The 22,074-nt window shown below is 42.1% G+C and overlaps 2 protein-coding genes and 1 pseudogene across 2 annotated transcripts; 2 read left to right on the top strand and 1 right to left on the bottom strand.

Annotated features, from left to right (window-relative positions):
* Positions 1 to 319: 319 nt before the first annotated feature.
* On the bottom strand, positions 320 to 649 carry LOC113176344 (prothymosin alpha pseudogene; annotated as a pseudogene).
* A 1,651-nt stretch (positions 650 to 2,300) lies between these two features.
* Nxf3 (nuclear RNA export factor 3) lies at positions 2,301 to 13,108 on the top strand. Its single transcript, XM_077793627.1, has 20 exons — positions 2,301 to 2,304; positions 5,561 to 5,735; positions 5,962 to 6,115; positions 6,729 to 6,812; positions 6,918 to 7,022; positions 7,145 to 7,222; positions 7,337 to 7,406; positions 7,562 to 7,650; positions 8,018 to 8,127; positions 9,764 to 9,800; positions 10,149 to 10,217; positions 10,303 to 10,358; positions 10,497 to 10,604; positions 10,725 to 10,783; positions 10,904 to 11,016; positions 11,111 to 11,153; positions 11,731 to 11,803; positions 12,287 to 12,469; positions 12,885 to 12,945; positions 13,055 to 13,108. Exons 1-20 carry the CDS (start codon positions 2,301 to 2,303, stop codon positions 13,106 to 13,108), a joined length of 1,725 nt encoding a protein of 574 aa, XP_077649753.1.
* A 7,706-nt stretch (positions 13,109 to 20,814) lies between these two features.
* Positions 20,815 to 21,192, top strand: LOC113175801 (protein BEX1). Its single transcript, XM_026380141.2, has one exon. The coding sequence runs from the start codon at positions 20,815 to 20,817 to the stop codon at positions 21,190 to 21,192; it is 378 nt and encodes a 125-aa protein (XP_026235926.2).
* The last annotated feature ends 882 nt before the right edge of the window (positions 21,193 to 22,074 follow it).

Raw genomic sequence — 22,074 nt, 5'->3', positions numbered from 1 at the left:
CTGACCCCTAACAATATGTACACAAATATAAAATGTAAATAAAAAATAAACAAATTTTCCTTTTTAAAAGTACTTTTAAGAAAAAAAGCAGGGCCTTGGAAGTTGTGGTTCTTTTTTCCTCCCCTGTTGCAAATTCACTTTGTGGTTTTGGTTGAGTGGTAAAGAGCACATGTCATCTGCGGGTGGCACTGCCCGTGGTGGGCGATCCTGTGGGCCTCTCTTCTGAAAAGTGACCACATTTAGATTCTAAGATGGGAAATGAAGGGTGAATAGGTCACGGTGGCCTTTTATTTTTATTTAACTTTTCCTTTTTTGCTGTCTAGTCATCCTCATCAGTCTTCTGCTTCTTGGTATCAACATCATCATCCTCGTCATCTTCAGCTGCCCGTTTGCCTGTAGCTGCCGCAGCCTCCTCATCTTCATCTCCATTCTCTTCCTCACCATCACCTTCCTCCTCCTCCTCTTCCTCACCACCCTCTTCCTCTTCTTCATCTACCTCATTGTCAGCCTCCTGCTCTCCACTTTCCTCATTAGCATTCCCATTACCAGGGGCGTCTCTTCCATTCTCTGCCTCCTCCACAACTTCCTTCTTCTCCTTTAAGTCCTTGGTGGTGATTTCAGAGCTAGTGTCCACGGCCCTATCTGACATGGTAGGGCATGCCAGTCCCAGCTGTTTTTTGTCACAGCAACAAAAAATTGACTAATACACTAGTGTACAAAAGTTAAGGGCTGGGATGTGTCTCAGAGGTGAGCACTTGCCTACCATGCATGAGGCACTGGGTTCGATCCTCAGCACCACATAAAAATAAAATAAAGACATTGTGTCCACCTATAACTAAAAAATAAATATGTTTTTAAAAGTTAAAAATGTAAACTCTTGACTCAGCAGTTTGTTTTTTTGATTGTGTGATTTTCTGTCTTATATTTCTGTTTTAGTCAGCTTTTTCACTGTTGCAACTAAAAGACCCACCAAGCACAACTTTAGAGGAGGAAAGGTTAATTGAGGGCTCATGGTTTCAGGTCTTAATCTATAGAAGGCCAGCTCCATTCCTTGTGGCTTGAGGTGAGGCTGATCACCATGGCAGAGTGTGTGGCAGAGGGAAACAGCTCACTGAGATCAGAAAGCAGAGAGAGAGAGAGTCTACACTCCGATATAAATATATATACCCAAAGCCATGCCCCAATTCTCACCTCCTCCATCCACACTCTACCACTTCAGTTACCACTCAGTTAATCCCTATCAGGAGATTAAATCATTGATTGGGTTAAGACTCTTAAAACTCAATCATTTCTCCTCTGAACCTTCTTGCACTGTCTCACACAGGAGCTTTTGAGGAACACCTCACATCCAAATGATAACAATTTCCTTCACCCAAATGCTTACACATTCTCATATGCAGATTTATTTTCAGCTCACTCAGGGGCTAGACTTCCTCTCTCAGGATATAGAGACCCAACAAAAGGTATAAAATTCTAGAAAAAATAATGGTTGATGCACTTAAGTCCTGGCCCTCCCTATTTTCCCTTCCTCTTACAAAAGCCCTCTGGCCTGAGACTTCCAGAACTATAGAGCAGTTAATCCAGCCATTTAACTACTTTCAGAACATTCTGTTACTTTACCCTAACTTAGGAGAGCCTCACATATTACATGACTTTAATAAAGCTGTTTATGGAGGGGTCACCCCCATTATATGGGTCTTAGTTACACTCTGTTTCTCCAGGTAGCATCTGAGTGACTCGAAACAAGCTCCTGAACCTGTTAAGTCTCAACAACTTTAGAAAGCTGGTGATTTTGAAATCAGAGCCCCTTTGTGAGAAATAGGTGGCAAAACAACGTGTAATGTAACAAGTACAGTGCCCATCCTACAGTGGGTACTCAAAGTTCTCTGGGTGCAGAATGAAGGAATACAATGTAATGTAACCAACACAGAGACTGGAATGCAGAGTTCCCTGTATTTGTAGCAACACATAGCTGGGCCTCAAACCTTCTAGTTGGCTTCCTCTGCAGGAGGTGGCTCAATTGGAAACAGCTCCCTGGGTGTGAGGCTGGTAGTAAACTCAGGAGGCAGTGAGAACAGGAAGTCAAGTCTCCTCTGGCCCCAGGGCTCTCCTCTCTACGCCCTTGGGGATGGAACTTCCTGTAAAGACTCCATCTTGTTAGTCTGGCTCTGACAAAGTGAGTTGGAGCTTGCTCTCAGCTTGCTCAGCAGCCTTCCTCAATCTTTCAGAGATTCAAATTGTCAGACGACACAGATTCCCTGCAGAAGGACCTCGTGAGGATTTTGGTGGCCAGACACATAATGGGTGAGTTGGTCAGCATGAGGCCTTGGTCTCAGGTCCCCAAGGGGTATTCTGGGCCCCTCCCCCATCCATAAGAAACCTTACTAAACTTTAAGATGCAAAGGGGATTGTGGCAAGGTCCCAGGTTGATATTTTTCATAAAGACAAGTGTCAATTGAGGTCTGAGATACTTTTTATGTTTTCACATGGAAAACCTCTCTTTGGCTTGGCTGAAGTTAATTATTTTGTCCTATTTGAGGGGAAAGTCCAGGGTTTGAGGAATGGAGAATGTCACTTGAAAGATGGGATTCCAGCTAATGGTGGAGGAGGGCCAGGGAAGCTACCTGTACCCTTGAATTTTTACACCAACCATTCAGGGTAGATTGTATTTATTCCCATAGAAGTTTCCCAAGCCTTGTTTTATGTGCTAGCAGATGACCTATCTGGAATATTATATGTGTAGCTTTTATGCGAATTCTTCCATATCAATTAAGTAGATTTGTTACCCAGATTTTAAAAATAATTTAAGATGAGGTTTAACTATCAGATTGGCTTTGAGTTCCTGGGCTTAGGTGATCCTCCTGCCTCAGCCTCCTGCAGTTGCTGGGACTGCAGGCATGTACTAACATGCCCATCTTGTTACTTATATTATTTAAATCTTCACCAAATAGGTGAATTTTTGTCTGCAGGCTGTATCTGTTATTCAATGAAGTGTGTTAAAATTTCCCCCAAACTGTGAATGTATTCATTTCACCATTTAACCAGTTTTTTATTTGTATATTTTGGCTCTGTGTTCATGCATAAAAATAAAAAATCTTTAATATCTTACTGTTGAATTGATCCTTTATCCTTATGAATTCTCCCTATTTTCTCTAATTATTTTTTCATTAAAGTGTAGAGCTATACAGATTTTCAGTTAGTGAATGGATAGAATGGTTTATTGTTTTTTTCATTACTTAAAAAAACATTTTAGACTGTGGATATAGCTCAATGGTAGAGCACTTCCTAGTGTGTGAAGCCCTGGGTTTCATTCCCTGTATTACCAAAAGTTGATATAATAATTGTACATGTTTATGTGTACAGTATTTTTTAGCTTAACTATGCATATACTTTATTATTCAAGATTAGTTTTTCAGAAATCTATATTTCTGTTGAGTTTCATTCCTATTTTTTGCTGATTCTAAGACAATCAGTAATTCAAATTTCCTTTTTAAAATAACTTTATTTATTTATTATTATGTGGTGCTGAGGATCCAACCCAGGGCCTCGCCTGTGTTAGGCGAGCGCTTTAGTGCTGAGCCACAACCCCAGCCCATTAATTCCAATTTCAAACATAAATTATTCTTATTTTTTCCTTGACAAAAAACAAACCTTACATACCACATATCTTTGTTTAGCAGAAACATAATCTACTTTTCTCATGTGCAGAGTTGTTTTTCCTTTTTCCTATTTTTATTTTTAAAATTTGATTTTTTTAGTTATACATGATAGTATATTTTCCCATGATATTTCATTGCATTTATACAATGTGTAATGATCACTTCAGGGTAATTGGTGTAGCCATTGCCTCAAATTTATCATTTCCTTAAGTAACATTCAAAATCCTCTCTTCTAGCTATTTTGAAATATACAATTGTCATCAGCCACAGTTACCCCACATTGCTATAAAACATTGGAAGTTATTACTTCTATCCAACTGTACCCCTGACCCATTAACTGTCCTTTCTCCAACCCCAGACCTTTGCACCCTTCCTAGGCACTGGTAACCTGACATTGTATTCTCTATTTCTATGAGGTCAACTTTTTTAGTTTCTACATATACGTGAGAATATTTTGCCATGTATTTATTTAAAAATTTTTATATCATGTTTCTTTTAAGGAAAATTTGATGAAATATTATGTAATGTGACTCTCTCCATATATCAATTTAGGGTATTTAATTTACTCTGCTTTTATGAAATTATAAGATATAATTTGGATCAAATAGACAATAATAATCTATATACACATTTGCCTGTTCTGAGTTCTTGCCCTCTTCTTTCCTTTGATGTGTTTAAAATTTGTAGCTATTAAATTTTTATAATATTTGGCTGAATAAACATTCTTTGGCCATCCTTACAGTGTTTGCCCTTAGGATTACAATGTACATCTTTGCCCCATAGTGGTCTAATGTAATAATTAGTTCTTTTGCAAATTCTCAAACAGTGCAGGGACCTTGGAACACTGTGATGTTATTAACCCTCCCTATTTATTATCATACATTTTAATTACGTATAGATAAAAAACACTCAAAAGAAATTATCATTGTATTATATAATCAATATTCACTTAGATTTGCCTCCATATTCACAAATGTCACTCATTTTCCTTCCCTGAATCAATGATCCTCCATCTGGGATCATATTCTTTTCTATATAAAGAACCTTTAAATACTTCCTTTGATTTGAGTCTTCTGGCCAATTTTAATTCAGTTTTTGTTATAAGAACATTATTATGAAATGTCTGATAAGCAATGTTATCCCTTAAAATACGCTTTTTTTCTATTAATGTTTTTATAGTGACTTTATTTGTTATTTCTTAGAAACTTCTTAAGGAAGATTTCTTCATATGCTGCTTCTCTATTGTTTCCTGATTTCTGGCACTCAAAGTAAACATGTGCTAGATACACTTACTACATCTCCTGCTTTCCTCTCTTTTACAATTCTCCATAATTATGTATAACTAATATTTACTCTGTATTCAATCTTATTTTCCATTTTTCTAGTTCTTTCAAGAAGGGAACTTGGCTTTTATCTTTGAACCATAACAGCAAACTTTCAGGGTAGATTGTTTTTTAATATCTTCATTTAGTTTTATATTGTGCTGAGGACTGAACCCAGTGCCTCACAACTGCAAGACACATACTCTACCACTGAGCTGCAGCCTCATCCCTCAGGGTAGATTTTTATCTATCTCCTCAAGAAGAGGAAGGAGATAAGAGAGATAATAAACAAATTGTCCAAATTACCCAAACTGAAAAGGGCAAAGTATGGAATAAGAACATCACAGATCACATTCTGGCTTATGATACATTCCTGTTTTCTTCACCCCACCCCTCACCTTGAGACTGGAATCACCTGATTTCACCTATGATTGGCAAGTGATCTATCATGGAGCTTCATCTCCAGACTTATATATTTCTTTTTAGATTATAAAATACAGTGATATTTCTTCATATGCTATTATATTTTCCCAGAACTTTTTCTGGCATTTACCACTGATGTGTTGTTTTCAATATAAGGTCACAATTCCCAAGCTAATACCCTTCAAAGAAGAGCAAGATGCTGGGGTATTTTTCGAAGGAGATTTCCAAATTGGTCTGAACCAGTCAGTGCTGCCATGAATATTTCATCCCACCAGCAGCAAGAAGGAGATTCAGCCATGAGTGATGCCCACATGGATTCTGGAGTTAGATAGTAAGTGACCAGTCATCAGTATGGCTAGAATAGACCATCCAGTGAAATATATAACCCTGTAGTTAAATATGTAATTCTTTCATGTCTCCAACCTGGAAGAGTGAGAAATGATAGGTTCAGATTAAAGGTTCAGCAAATTTTCATAATCCTGGTACCAAGCAGCAAAATATGTATGGAAAACTGTCTAAGCAGTAGGGATTATTTCTTTTTCTTCACTTCTCCACAGCACTCCCTATGTCATCCCATCCCATCATTGGAGAAGCAATTTATACAAACAAGACCAGACCCATGGTAATACGGAAAGGGTGCAAAAACCTCCAGAGCGAAGAACCGAGGGAAACAGGCAGAATGGAACCTTGGGGAGCTGGTTCAAGATCACAGTGAGTGTTGTGGCAAAATGGACCAAATATCCAGAAGAAGAATGGGGACAGTTGTATTGGACTTGTATCAGGACGCAAGGTTCATTTCTGGGTGCAGGGGAATTGGTAATTTATATTTTATCACTAAGAGTTAATATCCCGGGTCATGTAAGGGCAGATTAAGAGAGAGAATATAAAGGGGACAAGGTGACTGCAGGGAGAATAGAAATGGTTGCATATAAGCAAAGGAAAAAATCTAACACTAAGGAGATTGAACAATTCCACACCAGATTCTTGTTTGGCAAAAATTTAATGTGTGTGTGTGTGTGTGTGTGTATGTATGTGTTTGATTCGATTCTCTGGGGTCCTTGACAAGGAGGCAGGCCAGATCTGCCTTGGGTAAGATTTCTTGGGAATTTACCAAGTTAGTTCATATTAGATATCTGACATTTTTTATTTGAAGAAAACTATCTGAATTTTTAAAAAAGATACTTAAGAAGTCCATGTCTGATATAAAAGCTAAAAATAATGGAATTTGTCCTATCTTTAGAAATTATTTTAAAGCCTGAAAATGGTCTGAAAGAAACATGCTTGTATTTAAACTTAATGTTTCCATCTTTTTTTTTGCTCCTAGATTCCATTTGGCATAAAATATGAAGAGAAGTGGCTGCTGAATTTGATTCAGAGCCAGTGCAGTCTCCCTTTTACTCCGGTTGAGGTAAGAGATAAAAGTAAGGGGTATAAGAGGAAACAGGACAGAAGAAGGCTGGAAGAGCAGCAATTCTGACTTCACATTCTATTTTTCTCACCACTGTCACTGTAGTTTCACTATGAGAAAATGCAGGCCCAGTTCTTTGTTGAGAATGCCAGCATTGCCTTCGCGTTGAAGAATATTGGTGATAAGATTCGGGATGACGATAATGAAAAGGTATGTGTCAAGGGGATAACCAGAGCCAATCAAGGGGGCAAGAGGGCAGGCCAGGGGTGATACCTTGTTCTTGGGGTTCAAAGTTCTTGGTGCAGACCCAGCTCCTCATGTGTTATCTGCAGATATCAATCTTTGTCACTCCTTCTGAGGTACCCTGCTCTATTAAGGATCTGCAGTCAGAAAAGGTAGAGCAAGTGAAGGTAATGTAGACTCAAAACAAGTTGTGCACCAACAGCCATACCCCCTCTGTCTTCCCCGTATATTGCCCTACTACCTCTCCTCAGAGCTACTGAACTCCATCTTTAACTTTGCAGTTAACCATGAACAAACAATGTGATGCCTCCCATCAAGCTCTTGACATTCAGAGACCCCCTGTTGAACCAAGTATGGCTGATGGCTGTAATTCTGGGGTAGAGGAGGGCAGATGGGTTTGCCTGGGAGGGATATTTAGGGATTGTCACTTGGGGAAGTGTTGGTGTTGGAATTGGGCCAGCTGGTCTCCTCTCAGCCTTCTGATTCCCACCTCTTGCTTCCTGAAGACTTGATGACCCACGCTATTGAAATGGCACCGAATCCTAGAAAGCACATGGTTACTTCCTTGAATATTCCTGAAGAGAACAAACCCAATGTGAGACCTTAGGCTTAATGATGTTATTGAGGGTGGGAGAGGTTAGCTAGCAGCCAGACTGGTCTCAGATATTCCCCACTAGAGCCCTAACTCTAACTCTTTCCTCATCATAGCTTACCTTGCCAACCTACCAGCTGGTTGGCATGATGGATACTATGCCAAAGGATCTCAGTATTGAAAACCCAAATGTCTCCAAAAGTAAGGTAAGATGTAAGACTCAGATCACTATTTGAAGGAAAAGTGGAAGGACTCATCAGGGTGGTGACAAGAGGCAGAGAAGTAGATTGTTTGGCACAAAAGGGAGTTGGGGATGCAGGGCCCTTCACCTCTCTTTCCGTAGTTCATGTGTTCCTCCACATAATTACAGGTGAAGTCTGCAGGGAAGATGGACAGCGGGAAAGGGCTGGAACCAGAAGAGATGTGTGCAGACAGAAACTCTCTGTGCACCACCTTCCTGGATAAGTCCAACAACATGAAGTCAGTTGTAACCTTTGCTACCCACTGGGACTTCAGCTGCCCCTGATGTGTCCTTTTGCAGAAGGAGGCAGCCTTGGTTCTCTGGGAGGACCACAGGCTCCACCCTCTCCTATGTCTGTGTTCTCCAGCTGTGCCCACAGGTCTGCTTTGCCTCTTCTGACCTGCTTCCTTTTTCACCTGGTCTGGTGTATGTTTTCCACCTCTCTGCACCTGGCCTCCTCCAGCATGCTCTCCTGGGATAGGAGTAGTTTCCTTTCCTATCCTGAGAAGGTCCCTTCTTTCGCTCCACAAAGTTCTCCCCACCTGTCCCAGGCTGACATGGAGATTTCATGCCCTGTGCCAAGGGCCAAGGCTCTAGGTGGCTACCATCACAACATCTGTTCCTCTAGGTCATTGGTGGGAACTGTTTTCTCCTTGGGGAGAAACATGGGTTCCCTGAGTCAAGGAGCCAGAGGTGGGCCACTGACAGCGAGCAGAGGCCTTCCCAAGACAGGAGGGGAAGGCAGAGGGCAAAGGAGGGGCAGGAGGAGGAGGAGCACAGTCCGCTCAGGGGCACTGCTGCTCCCTCCCCCACTCCACATCCCACATTTAACCTGGTCCCTCAGAGCAGCCCTGGGTAGCCCAAGTCAAGATGCTTCCTTGGGCAAGACACTGACTCAGACAGGCACAGGTGCACAGGGACCACCATGAGGGAACCTGGTGCTCATAAGAGGGGGCCACAGACCCTCTGTCACATGCTGAGCTGGTGCCTGATTCTTCACTATTGGTACTGGGAATGACACTTCCCCTGGGGGCGGCTCCTTTTCCCATACCTGGCCCCCTCTGGGCCCACACAGGAGACAGAGGCTGAACTTGCATCCTGTGGGCCCCAGCCCAGCAGGTACATATTTGCATTCCTGCCTGGGGCCCCAGGGCCAGCCAGGGGCAGGTGAAGGAATGGGTTGCAGTAGGGCAGCTGGTTTCTTCTCACTTCTGCCTTGACCTCCAGCACCGGGGTGGAGCATCTTCCCCTACCATTTGCTTTGCTTCTCATTGTCTCTACTTTTCTTTGTCTCCCCCAACTCTCCCTCCCCTATCTTCACTCCTTTTTGGTCGCCATATCCCTTCCTTCCACTCCCTGCCTTATTCACCCCACTGCTCCAGCATTTTGTGGGTCAGGGAGATGACTTGGACTTGGCCTGGCCAGGTCATGCCACGCCCCACAGAATGCTGGATATCCAGCAAGATAGCAGAGCCCTGGGCTCCCACCTCATTCCCTGCTCCCTGCAGAGCCTTCCTGGGGATCAGGAAGAAGGTAAGGGAGGCATGGAGGGGAAGGAAGCCCTGGAGCCTCAATGCAGCTTTGTCGTGGCCCTTGTGAAATGGGTCATGGCAGTGGAGGTGGGAGCTCCCAGGGAGAAGGAAAGGGAGGAGAGCTAGAGGAGAGACAACTCTCTCTGTGTCAATCAACAGGAAAGGCAGTTATACAGTTTCAATTGTTTTTGTCTATTTTGTTTTGATTTTAAATATCTTTAGTCATTTATTTCAACTGACACATAAACATTTAATTTGCACATATTAATGTGGTACCATGTAATACTTCCATATACACATACATTGTATGACTTTTAAATCAGTTTATCTTGATTTTTGATAGCTCCATCCTGGAATTGTTTCCCAAGTTATTATGTCTGGTAAGTTTGCTCCTTTCTCATTGACTCCTCTAATGGGAACTTATGCTGTTTCCAACCTGCCCTGAAACCCTTTAGGTCTTGCCCAACTCATATTTTTGGATCTGACACTTAAACCTCAAAGGTATATGGAGAGGCAGTACAGACCCATATGGGAACTTTACAAAGGCTCTGACCTTTCTTCACACAGGGACCCATTGCCATGACCCTAGCTGTGGTTCTGTCCATATCATTTCCATGGCCTTTTCACATGGGATTTGTGACCTAACCCTCTCCTGGACTCATCCCTTTCTTTAACCATCCAACATCACTTCCTTTTCCTGTACTGATGCCTCCTCTTGCCTTCCCCAGGATGGGCAGGAGTCACCTAGACCAACTCTATGTGGCATTGAAGCTCACAAGAAGTTACCAACTTGCAAGGTGAAGAGAGAGGCTCATGCAGGGTTTTAGGTGGTACACAAAGAGCACATAATAGCTATGATCCCAAACGTTCATTTTATTCCAGGGAAGTTTCTTTGGATCTGACATACTGAAGAATCTGGTCCTACAGTTCCTACAGCAGTAAGTCCCTCTGAGGTTCTCTGGACTTGGGGGATGAGGGAAGTAAGGCCATATTATCATAGGGCTGCTTGATGAAACTTTTAAGTCTCATTTGGGGTCCAAACCATAGAAATAGACTATTCATTTGCTCCCCTGCAGGTATTACTTGATCTATGACTATGGAGACCGAAAGAGTCTCCTGGGCACTTATCATATTGAGGCCTGCTTCTCTCTGACCATTCCGTTCAACCCCAAGGATCCAGCCCTGTGAGTATCACAGCTCAGACTCTGGTCTATGGTAGTGTGAATCTCCAGCAGACATAGTCCAGCTCTTGGAAATATGTGCACCAGCTAGACCTACAACTCTTATTCCTCTTTTTCTCCTAGGAACAGCTTTTGTGAGTATTTCAAGTATAACAGGGATATAAAGAAGCTCAAGGATTCCTGTAAGTGTGTGATGGGGAAGACTGGGCAGCAGCATAAGGGGGTATGAAGGGGTCAGTCATGGGGGTCAGGGGCAAGGGTATGGCAGCCCCCCTCATCTTTGCTTGTCCTGTCCTCTACAGACCAGTGGAAGCAACTGAAGCACACAAAACATGACATCTTGGATACCCTCTGCGTGCTGCCCAAGACTCGGCATGACCTCAGCTCCTTTGTGGTGGACATGTGGTTCCACACGGTGAGCACCTGCTTCCTCCCTGGGGTGGGACCAGAAAGCTGGAGGAGGGTAGGAGGTTAAGCAGATCCTGAGTTCCTGCATTGCCCCCTTTCAGGAAACAATGCTCTGCTTCTCTGTGAATGGTTTGTTCAAGGAAGGTGAGTGTCTATACAACCCCCTCGGATCACCTGCTGCTCCCTCCCCTGGGTGGGCACCCTCTCAGAACTCCCCCAGCTTCCCTGATTCTGGGCCTTTCCTTCCTGTTCTTCCCTGGGGGCTCTTCCCTCGGTGCTCCCACTCTGCCCACAAAGCATCCTGGTCTGAACGTGGTCCGTGCCTGTCTGCCCCACAGCTCCGGTGTGTGTTAGGGACATAGGCTGTGGGGTTCCATGGCTCTCCTCCCAGGTCCTTATTCTGTGGCCTTGGACCAACTACTTGACCTCTCTTTTTTTGCCATTTTTAAAATGGGGCTAGTAGAACCCATCTCTTAGGCAGGTGTGAGATGAAGATCAAGTGAACTTTTGAAGTGGTTTTCACAACATATATTAGGGGACCCATTGCAGGGAGTAGACTGTTTCTACTATTGCCCTCCCATTTCTGCCAGAACTTTGTGACTCCAAGTGAACAATTTCTGGTTCTGGTCCCTTCAGCATAATACCTTCCCTGGGAAACACTGTGTAAGCTTGTAAATCACGTACAACTTTAAGGGGGTATTGTTGTTTGTTGTCCTTGAAGTGGAAGGAAAGTCCCAGGGCTCTGTTCGTGCCTTCATCAGAACCTTCATCGCTATTCCTGGAAGCAATTCCAGGTAAGTGCTATATTGTAAGTGGGAACACTCTACTGAGCCTTAGCCTGTAGGTGTGGGAATGTGGTGGTGCAGTCATTGAAAACCCAAAGTATAGTCAAGTGCTTCAGTTCTTTCCTGATGCAGTACTCACTTGCTGTGACTTTGGCCAAGTCATATGACCTCTCTGTAACTCAGTGTCTTTCTCTGAAAACGGTGATTACATTTTTCACTCCCTTCTAATATTGTAAGGGGCAAATGTGAGTGTAAAATTATTCCTGATTCATAGGTAAGTCTATAAATCATGTAAGCTTGTTGACAATCTTCAAAGTTGGCCTCTGGGAGAATGTTAAATGATACCAGCCAAAAAATGTTGGGCACAGTTGGGGGATATGTAAGGCATCTGGTTGCTGAGCAGAGGTAGCAGGATTGTTGTTGGGGAAGATTTTTGTTAGGGAGTGGGGCTGTACATCTTTCTAGTCAACTGAGGGTCTGCTTCTCTTTCAGCCTGTGCATCATCAATGATAAGCTATTTGTGCGGGACCCTAGCCCCCAGGGGAACCAGAGCCCCTTCTGCATCCCTATGGCCACATGTTCCTCCACCTCTGTGCCTGCCCTCTCCGAGGAGCAGCAGGAAATGGTACAGGCTTTCTCTGTCCGGTCTGGGATGAACCTCAGGTGGTCTCAGAAGTAAGTGCTGGGTCTACATAATGATTATATATTTGCTGGGTGGATCAGGGGAGTGAATTATGGAAACTTGCAGATAATTGGTTTTTGTTCTTTATTTCACTCAATATCATACTGAATGTTTACCTTCCATTACACAGTAAGCTACCTAGTTATTTTGAACAAGTTTATGATACTTCTAAATTCTATAGACCCTGTTCCTTTATTACAAGACATTTCACTTTTCAGGATTTCCAACTCCCCAGTGACATACTGTGACACAGAGGTTTTTTTTTTTTTTTTTTTTTTTTTTTTTGCTATACATGTTGCACTACACATGGAGGTATGTTTTTGACATGTAGATTAGAAATGTCATTGTGTTATTGGAGTATCTCCTCTTGGGTCCTAATGGATGTCTCCTATCCTTTCTCTACCCCAGATACCTTGAAGAGAACCACTGGGACTACATCAGAGCTACACAAGTTCTTACTATGCCCAAGGTGAGGTTTGAGGATTCAGGCCAAGTGAGCAAAAGCCAGGTGGCCTGAGGATGAGGCCATTGACTTCTGGCTCTGCTGATCACCAAACTCCTTTCTTCACTTCCTGTAGGTAAAGGGCATGGTCCCAGAGGAGACCCTCAAAAAGATTGATCCTGAATCTTAAGTACAAAACCCTGAGAGGAAATTCCTGGGTGTTGTCATCTTTATCTTCTTCATCTTTGTTGCATTTGTTGTTCTAGTATGTGTTTTTCTCTATGACTGACCTGGTTGTGACTGAAAGCCAGATTCTAACTTGTAGGGCTAACTCTCATGCATCCAAAGAGTCAAGTGTTCCATGCATTTGCTCCACCTCCCAGGATGCCTGTTTATTTTCTTAATAAGAATGATGTTGTCCATTAAGTTAAACCTGCAAAAATCCATTTGAGACAGGCTTTACTTTCTAAGTTCTGCAGAGAAAGAAACGGATACTCAGAAGGAGCAATTCCTGGGAAGGAGTGGAGTAGAGACTCAAATTTTGGACCCACATTTAGACCAGAGCTGTGCCCCAAAGAGCTGTGTGGCTTTCTAGGCTGGAAGTGCTCTCTAACACTGTTAAACTTGGCCACTGGTGTTCTAGGTCCCTAGTGCATTAGTTAGATAGTTTTATGCAGAGAAGTATTAGTTTCTTAGCCATACAAATTTAAGAACAACCCCTTTCAGGGGAAATGGCATTAAAGAGCACATGGAATCCTATGAAAAAAAATGCCAACATATAAGAACTGTCATACTGTTAATATCCTTGATAAGTAAAGAAAAGGCAGAGAGAAAGGTAACTGACATTAACCTTGAATTGCCATTAGAAGCAACGATAATAATCACAAAATCTATGAAACTCTGTTCAACCATAAAACTATGAAAACATTAACTGTGAATGTTAAGATACTAATTTAGAAAAGGAAATTAAATTGCTATTTTCAGAAAAATACATTGCATTTGTATGTATGTATGTACATGTGCAAGCATGTATCATATATTTTTATTAGTTTTTTTAAAGCTGCTCTAATAAAGTACCATAAACTAGATGGTTTAAAGCTACAGGAATTTATTTTCTCACAGTTCTGAAGGTCATAAATCCAAACTCAAGGTGTAAGCAAGGCCATGCTTCTTTCAGAGGCTCTAGGGGGAATCCTTTCTTGGCTTTTCAGCTTCTGGTTGTTAATGGTGATTTTATAGGTGTGGTAGCATGATTCATATTTCTGCCTCTATCTTCACATGACATTCTCCGTGTCTTCCATTCTTCTGTTCCTTTAAAGATCACCTATTATCAGATATAGGATCTACATTAATATAAGATGATTTAATCTATTAATATCTAAATAAGGTCACATTCTGAGGCTACATATGTGCATATCTTTTGGAGATCACTTTTCAATACCCTCCATTGTGTCCTCTGGCCTGTGAAAATTCTCATCTGTCTCATGTGAAAAATGCATTCCCTAAATCCTGCCTTATTTGAAAGTTCATACATTTTGGTATCAACTATTAAGTAAAATATACCATCTAAATATCAACTAGGGTTGGATGTGTAGTTCAGTGGTAGAGCACTTTCATGTGCAAAGTTCAGGTTTGATTCCCAGCACCACAAAAAAGTAATGGCTTCCGAAGTCCCAAATTGCATCATCTAAAGTATCTAGATCAGGTTTGGGTGAGACTCTATCATATATGAAGGGGAACAATTCTCCATCTGTGCAAGTGAAATTTAAACCAGAAAATTCTGGTTATGAGATTATCAAGGAAGGATCTGTCCACTGATGGAATAGGCATAGGATAAACACTCCCATTCTAAGAGGGAGAATCTGAGAGAATTAAAGAATTCACTAGTCCCAAGAAAGTTTTAAATCAATCCAGGAAAATTCTATTAGGTTTCAAGACCCAAGAATTATCCTCTGTGGCTTGATGCTTTGATTTCTGGGATTGTGGAGATGACCCTCTCTGACCTCTGCCTTTATAGCTGTAGCTCTGGTCTGAGAGTAATCCTTCCTTTTTCTTTATGTCTAACAGCCTTCCTTTAATTTGTCCTCCTTTCAGGTAAGGTTAGTAGTGTTTTTGTTTTGTTTTGTTTTGTTTTGTCTTTTGGGGGGTGGGTAACGGGGAATTCAACTCAGATATTTGACCACTGAGCCACTTCATCTTCCCTATTTTGTATTTTATTTAGAGACAGGGTCTCACTGAGTTGTTCAGCACCTCACTTTTGCTGAGGCTAGCTCTGAATTTGCAATCCTCCTGCCTCAGCCTCCCAAACTGCTGGGATTACAGGAGTGTGCCATGTACCTGTCTAGTAGTGGTTTTGGTGAGAAAATTATTCTCAAAAACCTTGTAAGTCTCTAGTATATATCAAGTGGATACATGCCATCAGATAAGAGGGTTCTCCACAGATCCTTTCCAGATAATTTCCTCTTTATTTCTGGATTCTGCTGAGAATGTGCCATTTTGCATTTCTTTTTTAAAAATCTTTTTAGTTATAGATGGACACAGTACCTTCATTTGATTTATATTTTTTAAACATGGTGCTGAGGATTGAACCCAGAGCCTCACACATGCTAGGCAAGCACTCTGCCACTGAGCCACAACCCTAGCCCAATGATTTTACATTGCTTATACATCCTTGCCAATATTTAATGCTGTTGTTTTTTAGATCTTGGACATTTTAATAGGTGTGTAGTGGTATCTTGTTTTCAATTTGCATTTTCCTGATGATATATTATGTGGAGCATCTTTTCATGTTTACTTGTCATCTGTACATTTTCTTCACTTAGGTGTTTAGGTCTTTGGCTCATTTTTATGGGGTTATTTTCTTACTGCTGAGTTGAGTTCTTTGAATATTTTGGATAATAGCCCTTTATAAGATATGCTTTACAAGTTGTCTACTAAGGAGTGAAATTGACTTCAGACTTCCAAAATAAGGAAAAATATAAGGACATAAAACATGGTAATGGTGGCTTTGGGCTGGAAAGAATGGGGGGCAGTAAAAAAATGATAGCAAAAATACACGGGGTTTCTCATTGAGGTGAAGAAGTTATTCTAAAATTGACTATGGTGATGAGAAAATATATTTATGAATATACTAAAACCAACTGTCTTGTACATTTTAAATGGATGAATTTTGCAGTATATGTTATTTTTCCACAAAGCTTTTGAAAAAAAAGATATAAAGAGAGACTCTTTTAGCTTTCCATCATTATAATAAATACTTCAATAATGAATTTATAAAAAGGGTTATGTTGGTTTTTAGTTTTGGAGATTTCATTAAATGATCATGTAGAACTGTTGTTCTGAGGGAGAACATCATGGGGGGAGTGCATGGCAGAGCAAACATGCTCAGATCATGACCAGAAAGCAAAACAGTGAAAAAGGAAGAGATCAGGGTCCCATAATTCCCTTTGAGGGCATGTTCCCAATGACCTAACCCACCATTAAGCCCCATATATTGAAGTTTCCACCACCTTGCAATACTACCACACTGGGGACCAAGCCTTTAACACATGAGTCTTTTCAACATTCCAGATACAAACTATAGCAGAGATTTAACTGGACTTCCTTTTAATTGAATATGAGGGACAACGTAGAGGGATACTAGAATGATGGCCAAGTTTTTGGGTTGGCCAACGGGGGGACTGTAAGATGAAAAACAAAGGGGAAAATGAGTGTAAACTGGGAAAAAGTGGAGGGGGGATATCACCTGTAGATCAGGAACACTGAAAGTTTCTGAGGGGTGAGAAATCACAGTATCTCTTTGAGAATCTGCCAAGAAGTATGTTTCTTAGTTTCATTTTTCTGTCAAAATACCTGAGATAAGCAACTTAAAAGAAGGAAGGATTTATTTTGGTTCATGGTTTCAGAGGTTTAGTCTATGGTCACTTGGTTTAGTTGATCCTGGGCCTGTGGTAAGACAAAGATGTAGAGTATGTGTTGGAGCAAAGCTGCTCACCTTGAGGTGACCAAGAAGCAGAGAGAGGTGGGAGGAGGGAAGGGAAAAGGGCCTTGGACAAGATATACCCTCTGAGGGCACACCCCAGTGGCTTCCTTCTACTAGGTCTCACTTTCTAAACCTTCTACCACCTGCAAGTAGCACCAACTGAGGACCAATCCTTTAATACATGAGCATTTGGGGACATTCCAGATCCAAAATATAACAATCCCTCTCTCCCAAAAATGTAAATATACAATTGCTCCCTACACACATAATTCTGAATAACATTTAAGCAGTTCCATAGACTTCCAGGTCGAAAGAAGGCCAAATTTACTCAGGCTGACCAGCAGGCAGTATTCCTTGGGTCCTCGCATAAACATATAGGGGTATGCTGGTGGGTATAAGCACTGGTGGATAATAACTCTGCAGCAAGACTAGGCTCTTCCTCAGTGACCCAGAGGTAAGGAAGTTAGGGTGAGGGTCCCAGGAATCTCCACCTCCACATCCAGCAGGAAGTTTCCAGAAAGTCTTCCAACTGGGGTAGGTGAAAAGGGGGAGAATATCAGGGACAATGATGCACATGTGTAATCCCAGATACTTGGGAGGCTGAGGCAGGAGGGTCATAAGTTTGAAGCCAACGCAGCATCTTAGCAAGAACCTGTCTCAAAAAAAATGGAGGGATGAGAGTGTAGTTCAGTGGTAGAGTACTCCTGGGTTCAATCACCAGTATTGCAAAAACAAAACAAAAGAGGGATAGGCAGACTTAGGAGCTCCACTCTCCCCAAACACTTCTGTACTCTTCTTGTTTCTTGGAAACTCACTACAGAAGTGTACATGGGAATCATTCTGTTTTTTGGTTTTTTTTTATATGGGAACAAACCTCCCATCTATGCTAGTAGGTCACTAGGTGGGAATTTGGGGAAGAAATGAAGAAAACAAAGGTATTTACTAAGGTCTTATGTCCATTGATATTTTTAGAGTAAGCAACAAATTCAGTAGCTTTAACATAGGAAATGATGAAAAAAGTCAGGGATCACCATGGTTGGACAGAAGTGAGGACAATTAAATAAGCCCTTGGACACAATAAATTATTACCCTTTGTAGCATGGCATGTTGCTTCTCTATCCTTGTACTCTTTTCAATAAAACTCATTTTATGAGACTGTGATAAAACCACTGAAACAGAATGCTGGCACAAGACAAAGTACCTGGTGAAAACTTAGCACATAATACCTCTAACATGTGGGTTAAGATAATATGTTTGCCGAGGTTACCTTTCAGGGACTTGAAGGCCACTTTTGCTGAAAAACACTAACTCTTCACTTTGGCCTAGAGATGTCTGATGTGGCACTATAATGGGATGAAAGGCCTGATATCTCTGCCTTCATATTATGTCTGAACCCTTTGTTGCTGTAAATTTTAGTTCAGATTCTATTCAACTCTTTTTTTTTTTTTTTTTGGTACCAGGGATTGAACTCAGGGGCATTCAACCACTGAGCCATATCCTCAGCCCTTTTTTGTATTTTATTTAGAGACAGGGTCTCACTGAGTTGCTTAGCACCTTTCTGTTGCTGGGGCTGGCTTTGAACTCGTGATCCTCCTGCCTCAGCCTCGTGATCTGCTGGGATTATAGGCATGTGCCGTCATGCCTGGATGTAGACATGTTAATTGACTGATAGAGCTGGTATGTGTTTTCTTTATCCTTGTGCTTTTTCAGCAGCTATAGCAGCCCAAGAACCCAAAGTCCTTCAGCCTTATCATAAGTCCCAAATTGAGCTACAAGGTCAGAATGTTTGCATAGGATGATGGCATCACCTACACATGTAACTCAACAGTTCCCAGGACAATTTGACTGTGACTACATGGTGGTACAAGTCTCATGCAAGAAGAAACATCTTTCAGAATTACGACCCTGGCCAATGAAAAATTGCCAAACTTTAGCCCATCCAAGAAAATCAATAAAAACTTGAACCTCCCTTGATTCAGGAAGGAGCCTGATTTCTTGACCAAGTTTTCTCTCTTCAGTTGAAGCCCCAATTAAAGCCCTGTCTGTATATGCACGCTAACTTAATTTCATTTCTATATTCACCGAATCAAATGCTTCAATCTCCTATATCAATCAGAGGCTCTAAAATGTAAGGGTAGGAGAAATAGCAGTTTCCTAACCTTTTGTGAACCAGGGATGATTTGACTGTCTCTGCATCCTTCAACCTACCTAACCTCACAAATCTTCTTTGCTTAGATCATCATAATCACCCATAATAATAGCCATTAATTTTCAGCAGTTGATGTCAGTTGTCAGCAAATATTTTTCTGCATTTAATGAATGTTCATTAAAATAGAATAAAACAGAAACATTTATTAACGATTGAAATTTGTCCCAGAAGGAAAATAAAATAGATTATTTACATAAAGTGCCCATAATCTGACTACTGAACTTCTCCCTGAAATTGTACTTAACAGATGATTTTAGAAACACAGATTGTTAGGAATATTCCCTCTTTTTTATTTTCCAGAATAATTTCAAACACTCTAGAGTGTTCTAAAAATGACAGTGAGTGGAACCCAGAAGAAAACATCTTATGTGTGGTACAAATGAACATAAACAATGAATTTTTATTTTTACTTCCCCTAGCAAATCATCTCTTTCAAAAATAAAATTCTCTCATTTCCATTTTTTGAGGCATTCTAATTTTTTTAAAAGAAGGAAACAAAAATTATTAGGAAGCATATATACAGCTAGGAGATTAAAGCAGAACAGGCCAAGGCCAAGCTAAGGGGTGGGGGATGCAGGGGGAAGGGAACAGATCCTCCCTGGTAACTAGAGAAGGGCCAACTCCAACCACAAGATGGTGATGCCACTTGTGGGGCCTCAGATTGGAGAGGACCTAGATGAGTGACACAGCAGTGCGTGTGGGGGCACTGCTCACAGACAGGAGGGGGGTGTCTTGTTGACTGCCCACCAGTTGGTGTTGGGGGGATTGGGGGGAGGGTGAGCTCTGGTGACGTTCAGCCTTCACGTGACCCAGAGCTGCAGAGCGACGCAGCCCAGGGTGCAGTCGTCACTCGCGTCTGGCTACCAGCTCCCCGCTGCCCTGCGCACGGCGGGCTGGCAACGGGCCCGGGGAAAGCGGAGCAGGTAAGGGCCCTGGGGCCCGCGCGTAGCGGCCAAGCCAGCAGCATCTTGTAGGCCCAGCGCGGGTGCAGGAGGACAGCGCGGCGGAGCCCCCTGCCTTCTCCACACCCCAGCATTCTAGAGCACATAAGTAGTGGCGCCCTGGCGTCGGGGTGCAGGGCGGCTGAGGCTCGGGGGAGGGGCAGCAGAGCAAGTAAGAGCAGAGGGAAAGCACTCTGGAGTCCTGCGAGGAAAAATGGTGAACGCCGCGGGGGGGGCGGGATGGCGAGGGTACCCGGGGCGAGCATTTGGCTACAGCAGCCCCCTGTGCCCCCACCTCGGTCTGCAGGTCTGCGGACCAAGAGTCGCGGCGGCGCAGCCGGCGGCGAGAATCCGGAGGAGCAGGAGGAGACGGCAAGGATAGGCCCAGGTTTGTGCGAGGGGCACTGCTGGGAGGCGGGGGGGGGGGGGAGGAAGGTGTGCAAAGTCAAATTTTAGACCCCACCCCCCAATTTCCCCATCCCTGCTCCTCCATTTTACTGCCTGCAGAAATCTGGGGATAGATCAATAGGGAAAATGGTGGTTTGGGGGGACGGGGGGGGGGCAATAGGGAGAGGGGAGGGCTTACATTGGAGGCCCCCTAGAGGACAGACAAAGCCTTTCAGATGGGAAAAACGAAATTAAAAAAATACGTCGATATCCAGGACACTGAATAGTGAAAGATGAGCAGTTGGGGACTCTGTCCTCGGTGCTGAAATGTCCATCATAAATTCATGAATTTTCTTGCCTTTTATCTTCTAGGAGTAATGGAATCCAAAGAGGAACAAGTGGGAAAAAATACCAACATGGAAAATGCCCCAAAGAAAAAGGAACAAAAGGAGCAAGATGATAATAAAGGGGAGCCCTTGGCCCTCCCTTTGGAAGCTGGTGAATACTTTGTGCCTAGAGGAAATCGTAGGCGGTTCCGTGTTAGGCAGCCCATCCTGCACTATAGATGGGACCTGATGCACAGGCTTGGAGAGCCACAGGCAAGGATGAGAGAAGAGAATATGGAAAGGTTTGGGGAGGAGGTGAGACAGCTCATGGAAAAGCTGAGGGAAAGGCAGTTGAGTCATAGCCTGCGTGCAGTTAGCACTGACCCCCCTCACCATGACCATCATGATGAGTTTTGCCTTATGCCCTGAATCCTGATGTTTTCCCTGAAGTCAATAGGGAGACCCTTGCTTCCTAAACTAACATGTTGTGTTGTACCGCTGTAAGCCTTCTGATGTCATTAATTCTCTGGGGTCTCCAGTTACCAGCTTCTAATTGAATGTTTGTGTTTTTGACGCAGTCTGTAAGATTTTTGTCAGCAGAATTTACCTATTGCATGGAAAGATGCTCATTATATATTGTGAAGTTAATAAAGCAGTTTAAAAGCAAACAGTGTTTTTTTTATTTTAAAGCTTATATGTAATCTAATTACATAAAATGTATAAAAATTAAATATACAAAAGGATTAATACAGGAACTTATTGCTGTGAGATGGGTTGATGTGGCTTTTTTATATTTTGTGTCCTTTGAAAAGAAATGAAAACAATTTTATTGACCTTATGAGAATACTAGGGTTACTTCATAAATGCACATTGACTGAATTTGGATCTCTCTGCCAGATGAATAAATTTAGGAAACTTTTTTTTATGAATTGGGATGCAACTGGCTTCACACAACTTAGACAAGATCATGAGTGTGTGACCTCTATTTTTCTGTTTTCACCCATTCTCTATTATTATGCAACTCTCCTATCAGATTTTTCCTTTCAGATACTTAACAGAGTGCCCAAAGATGAGTCTTAATAGCCCAGCAAACCTATTCCCCTCACAACTACAATATCTGCTGATCATCCTGTGATTTCTGCCTGATAAGAAATAAACACTTAAATAAAATAAATAATGACTGAGTTAGGATCTCTTAGTTCTTAGTTTAGTTCCTAACTAAATAACCATAGATATGTAACTTCCCTATTCTAGAAGACACTCCTTGCAAATCCTAAAAGAAAACTGGTTTGATTCAGTAATATCCTAGCA

The sequence above is a fragment of the Urocitellus parryii genome, chromosome X (assembly GCF_045843805.1).
Source record: "Urocitellus parryii isolate mUroPar1 chromosome X, mUroPar1.hap1, whole genome shotgun sequence".
NCBI classification, from domain to species: domain Eukaryota; kingdom Metazoa; phylum Chordata; class Mammalia; order Rodentia; family Sciuridae; genus Urocitellus; species Urocitellus parryii.
The sequence above is the reverse complement of the archived record's forward strand: the minus strand, read 5'-3'. Positions and strand labels throughout refer to the sequence as shown.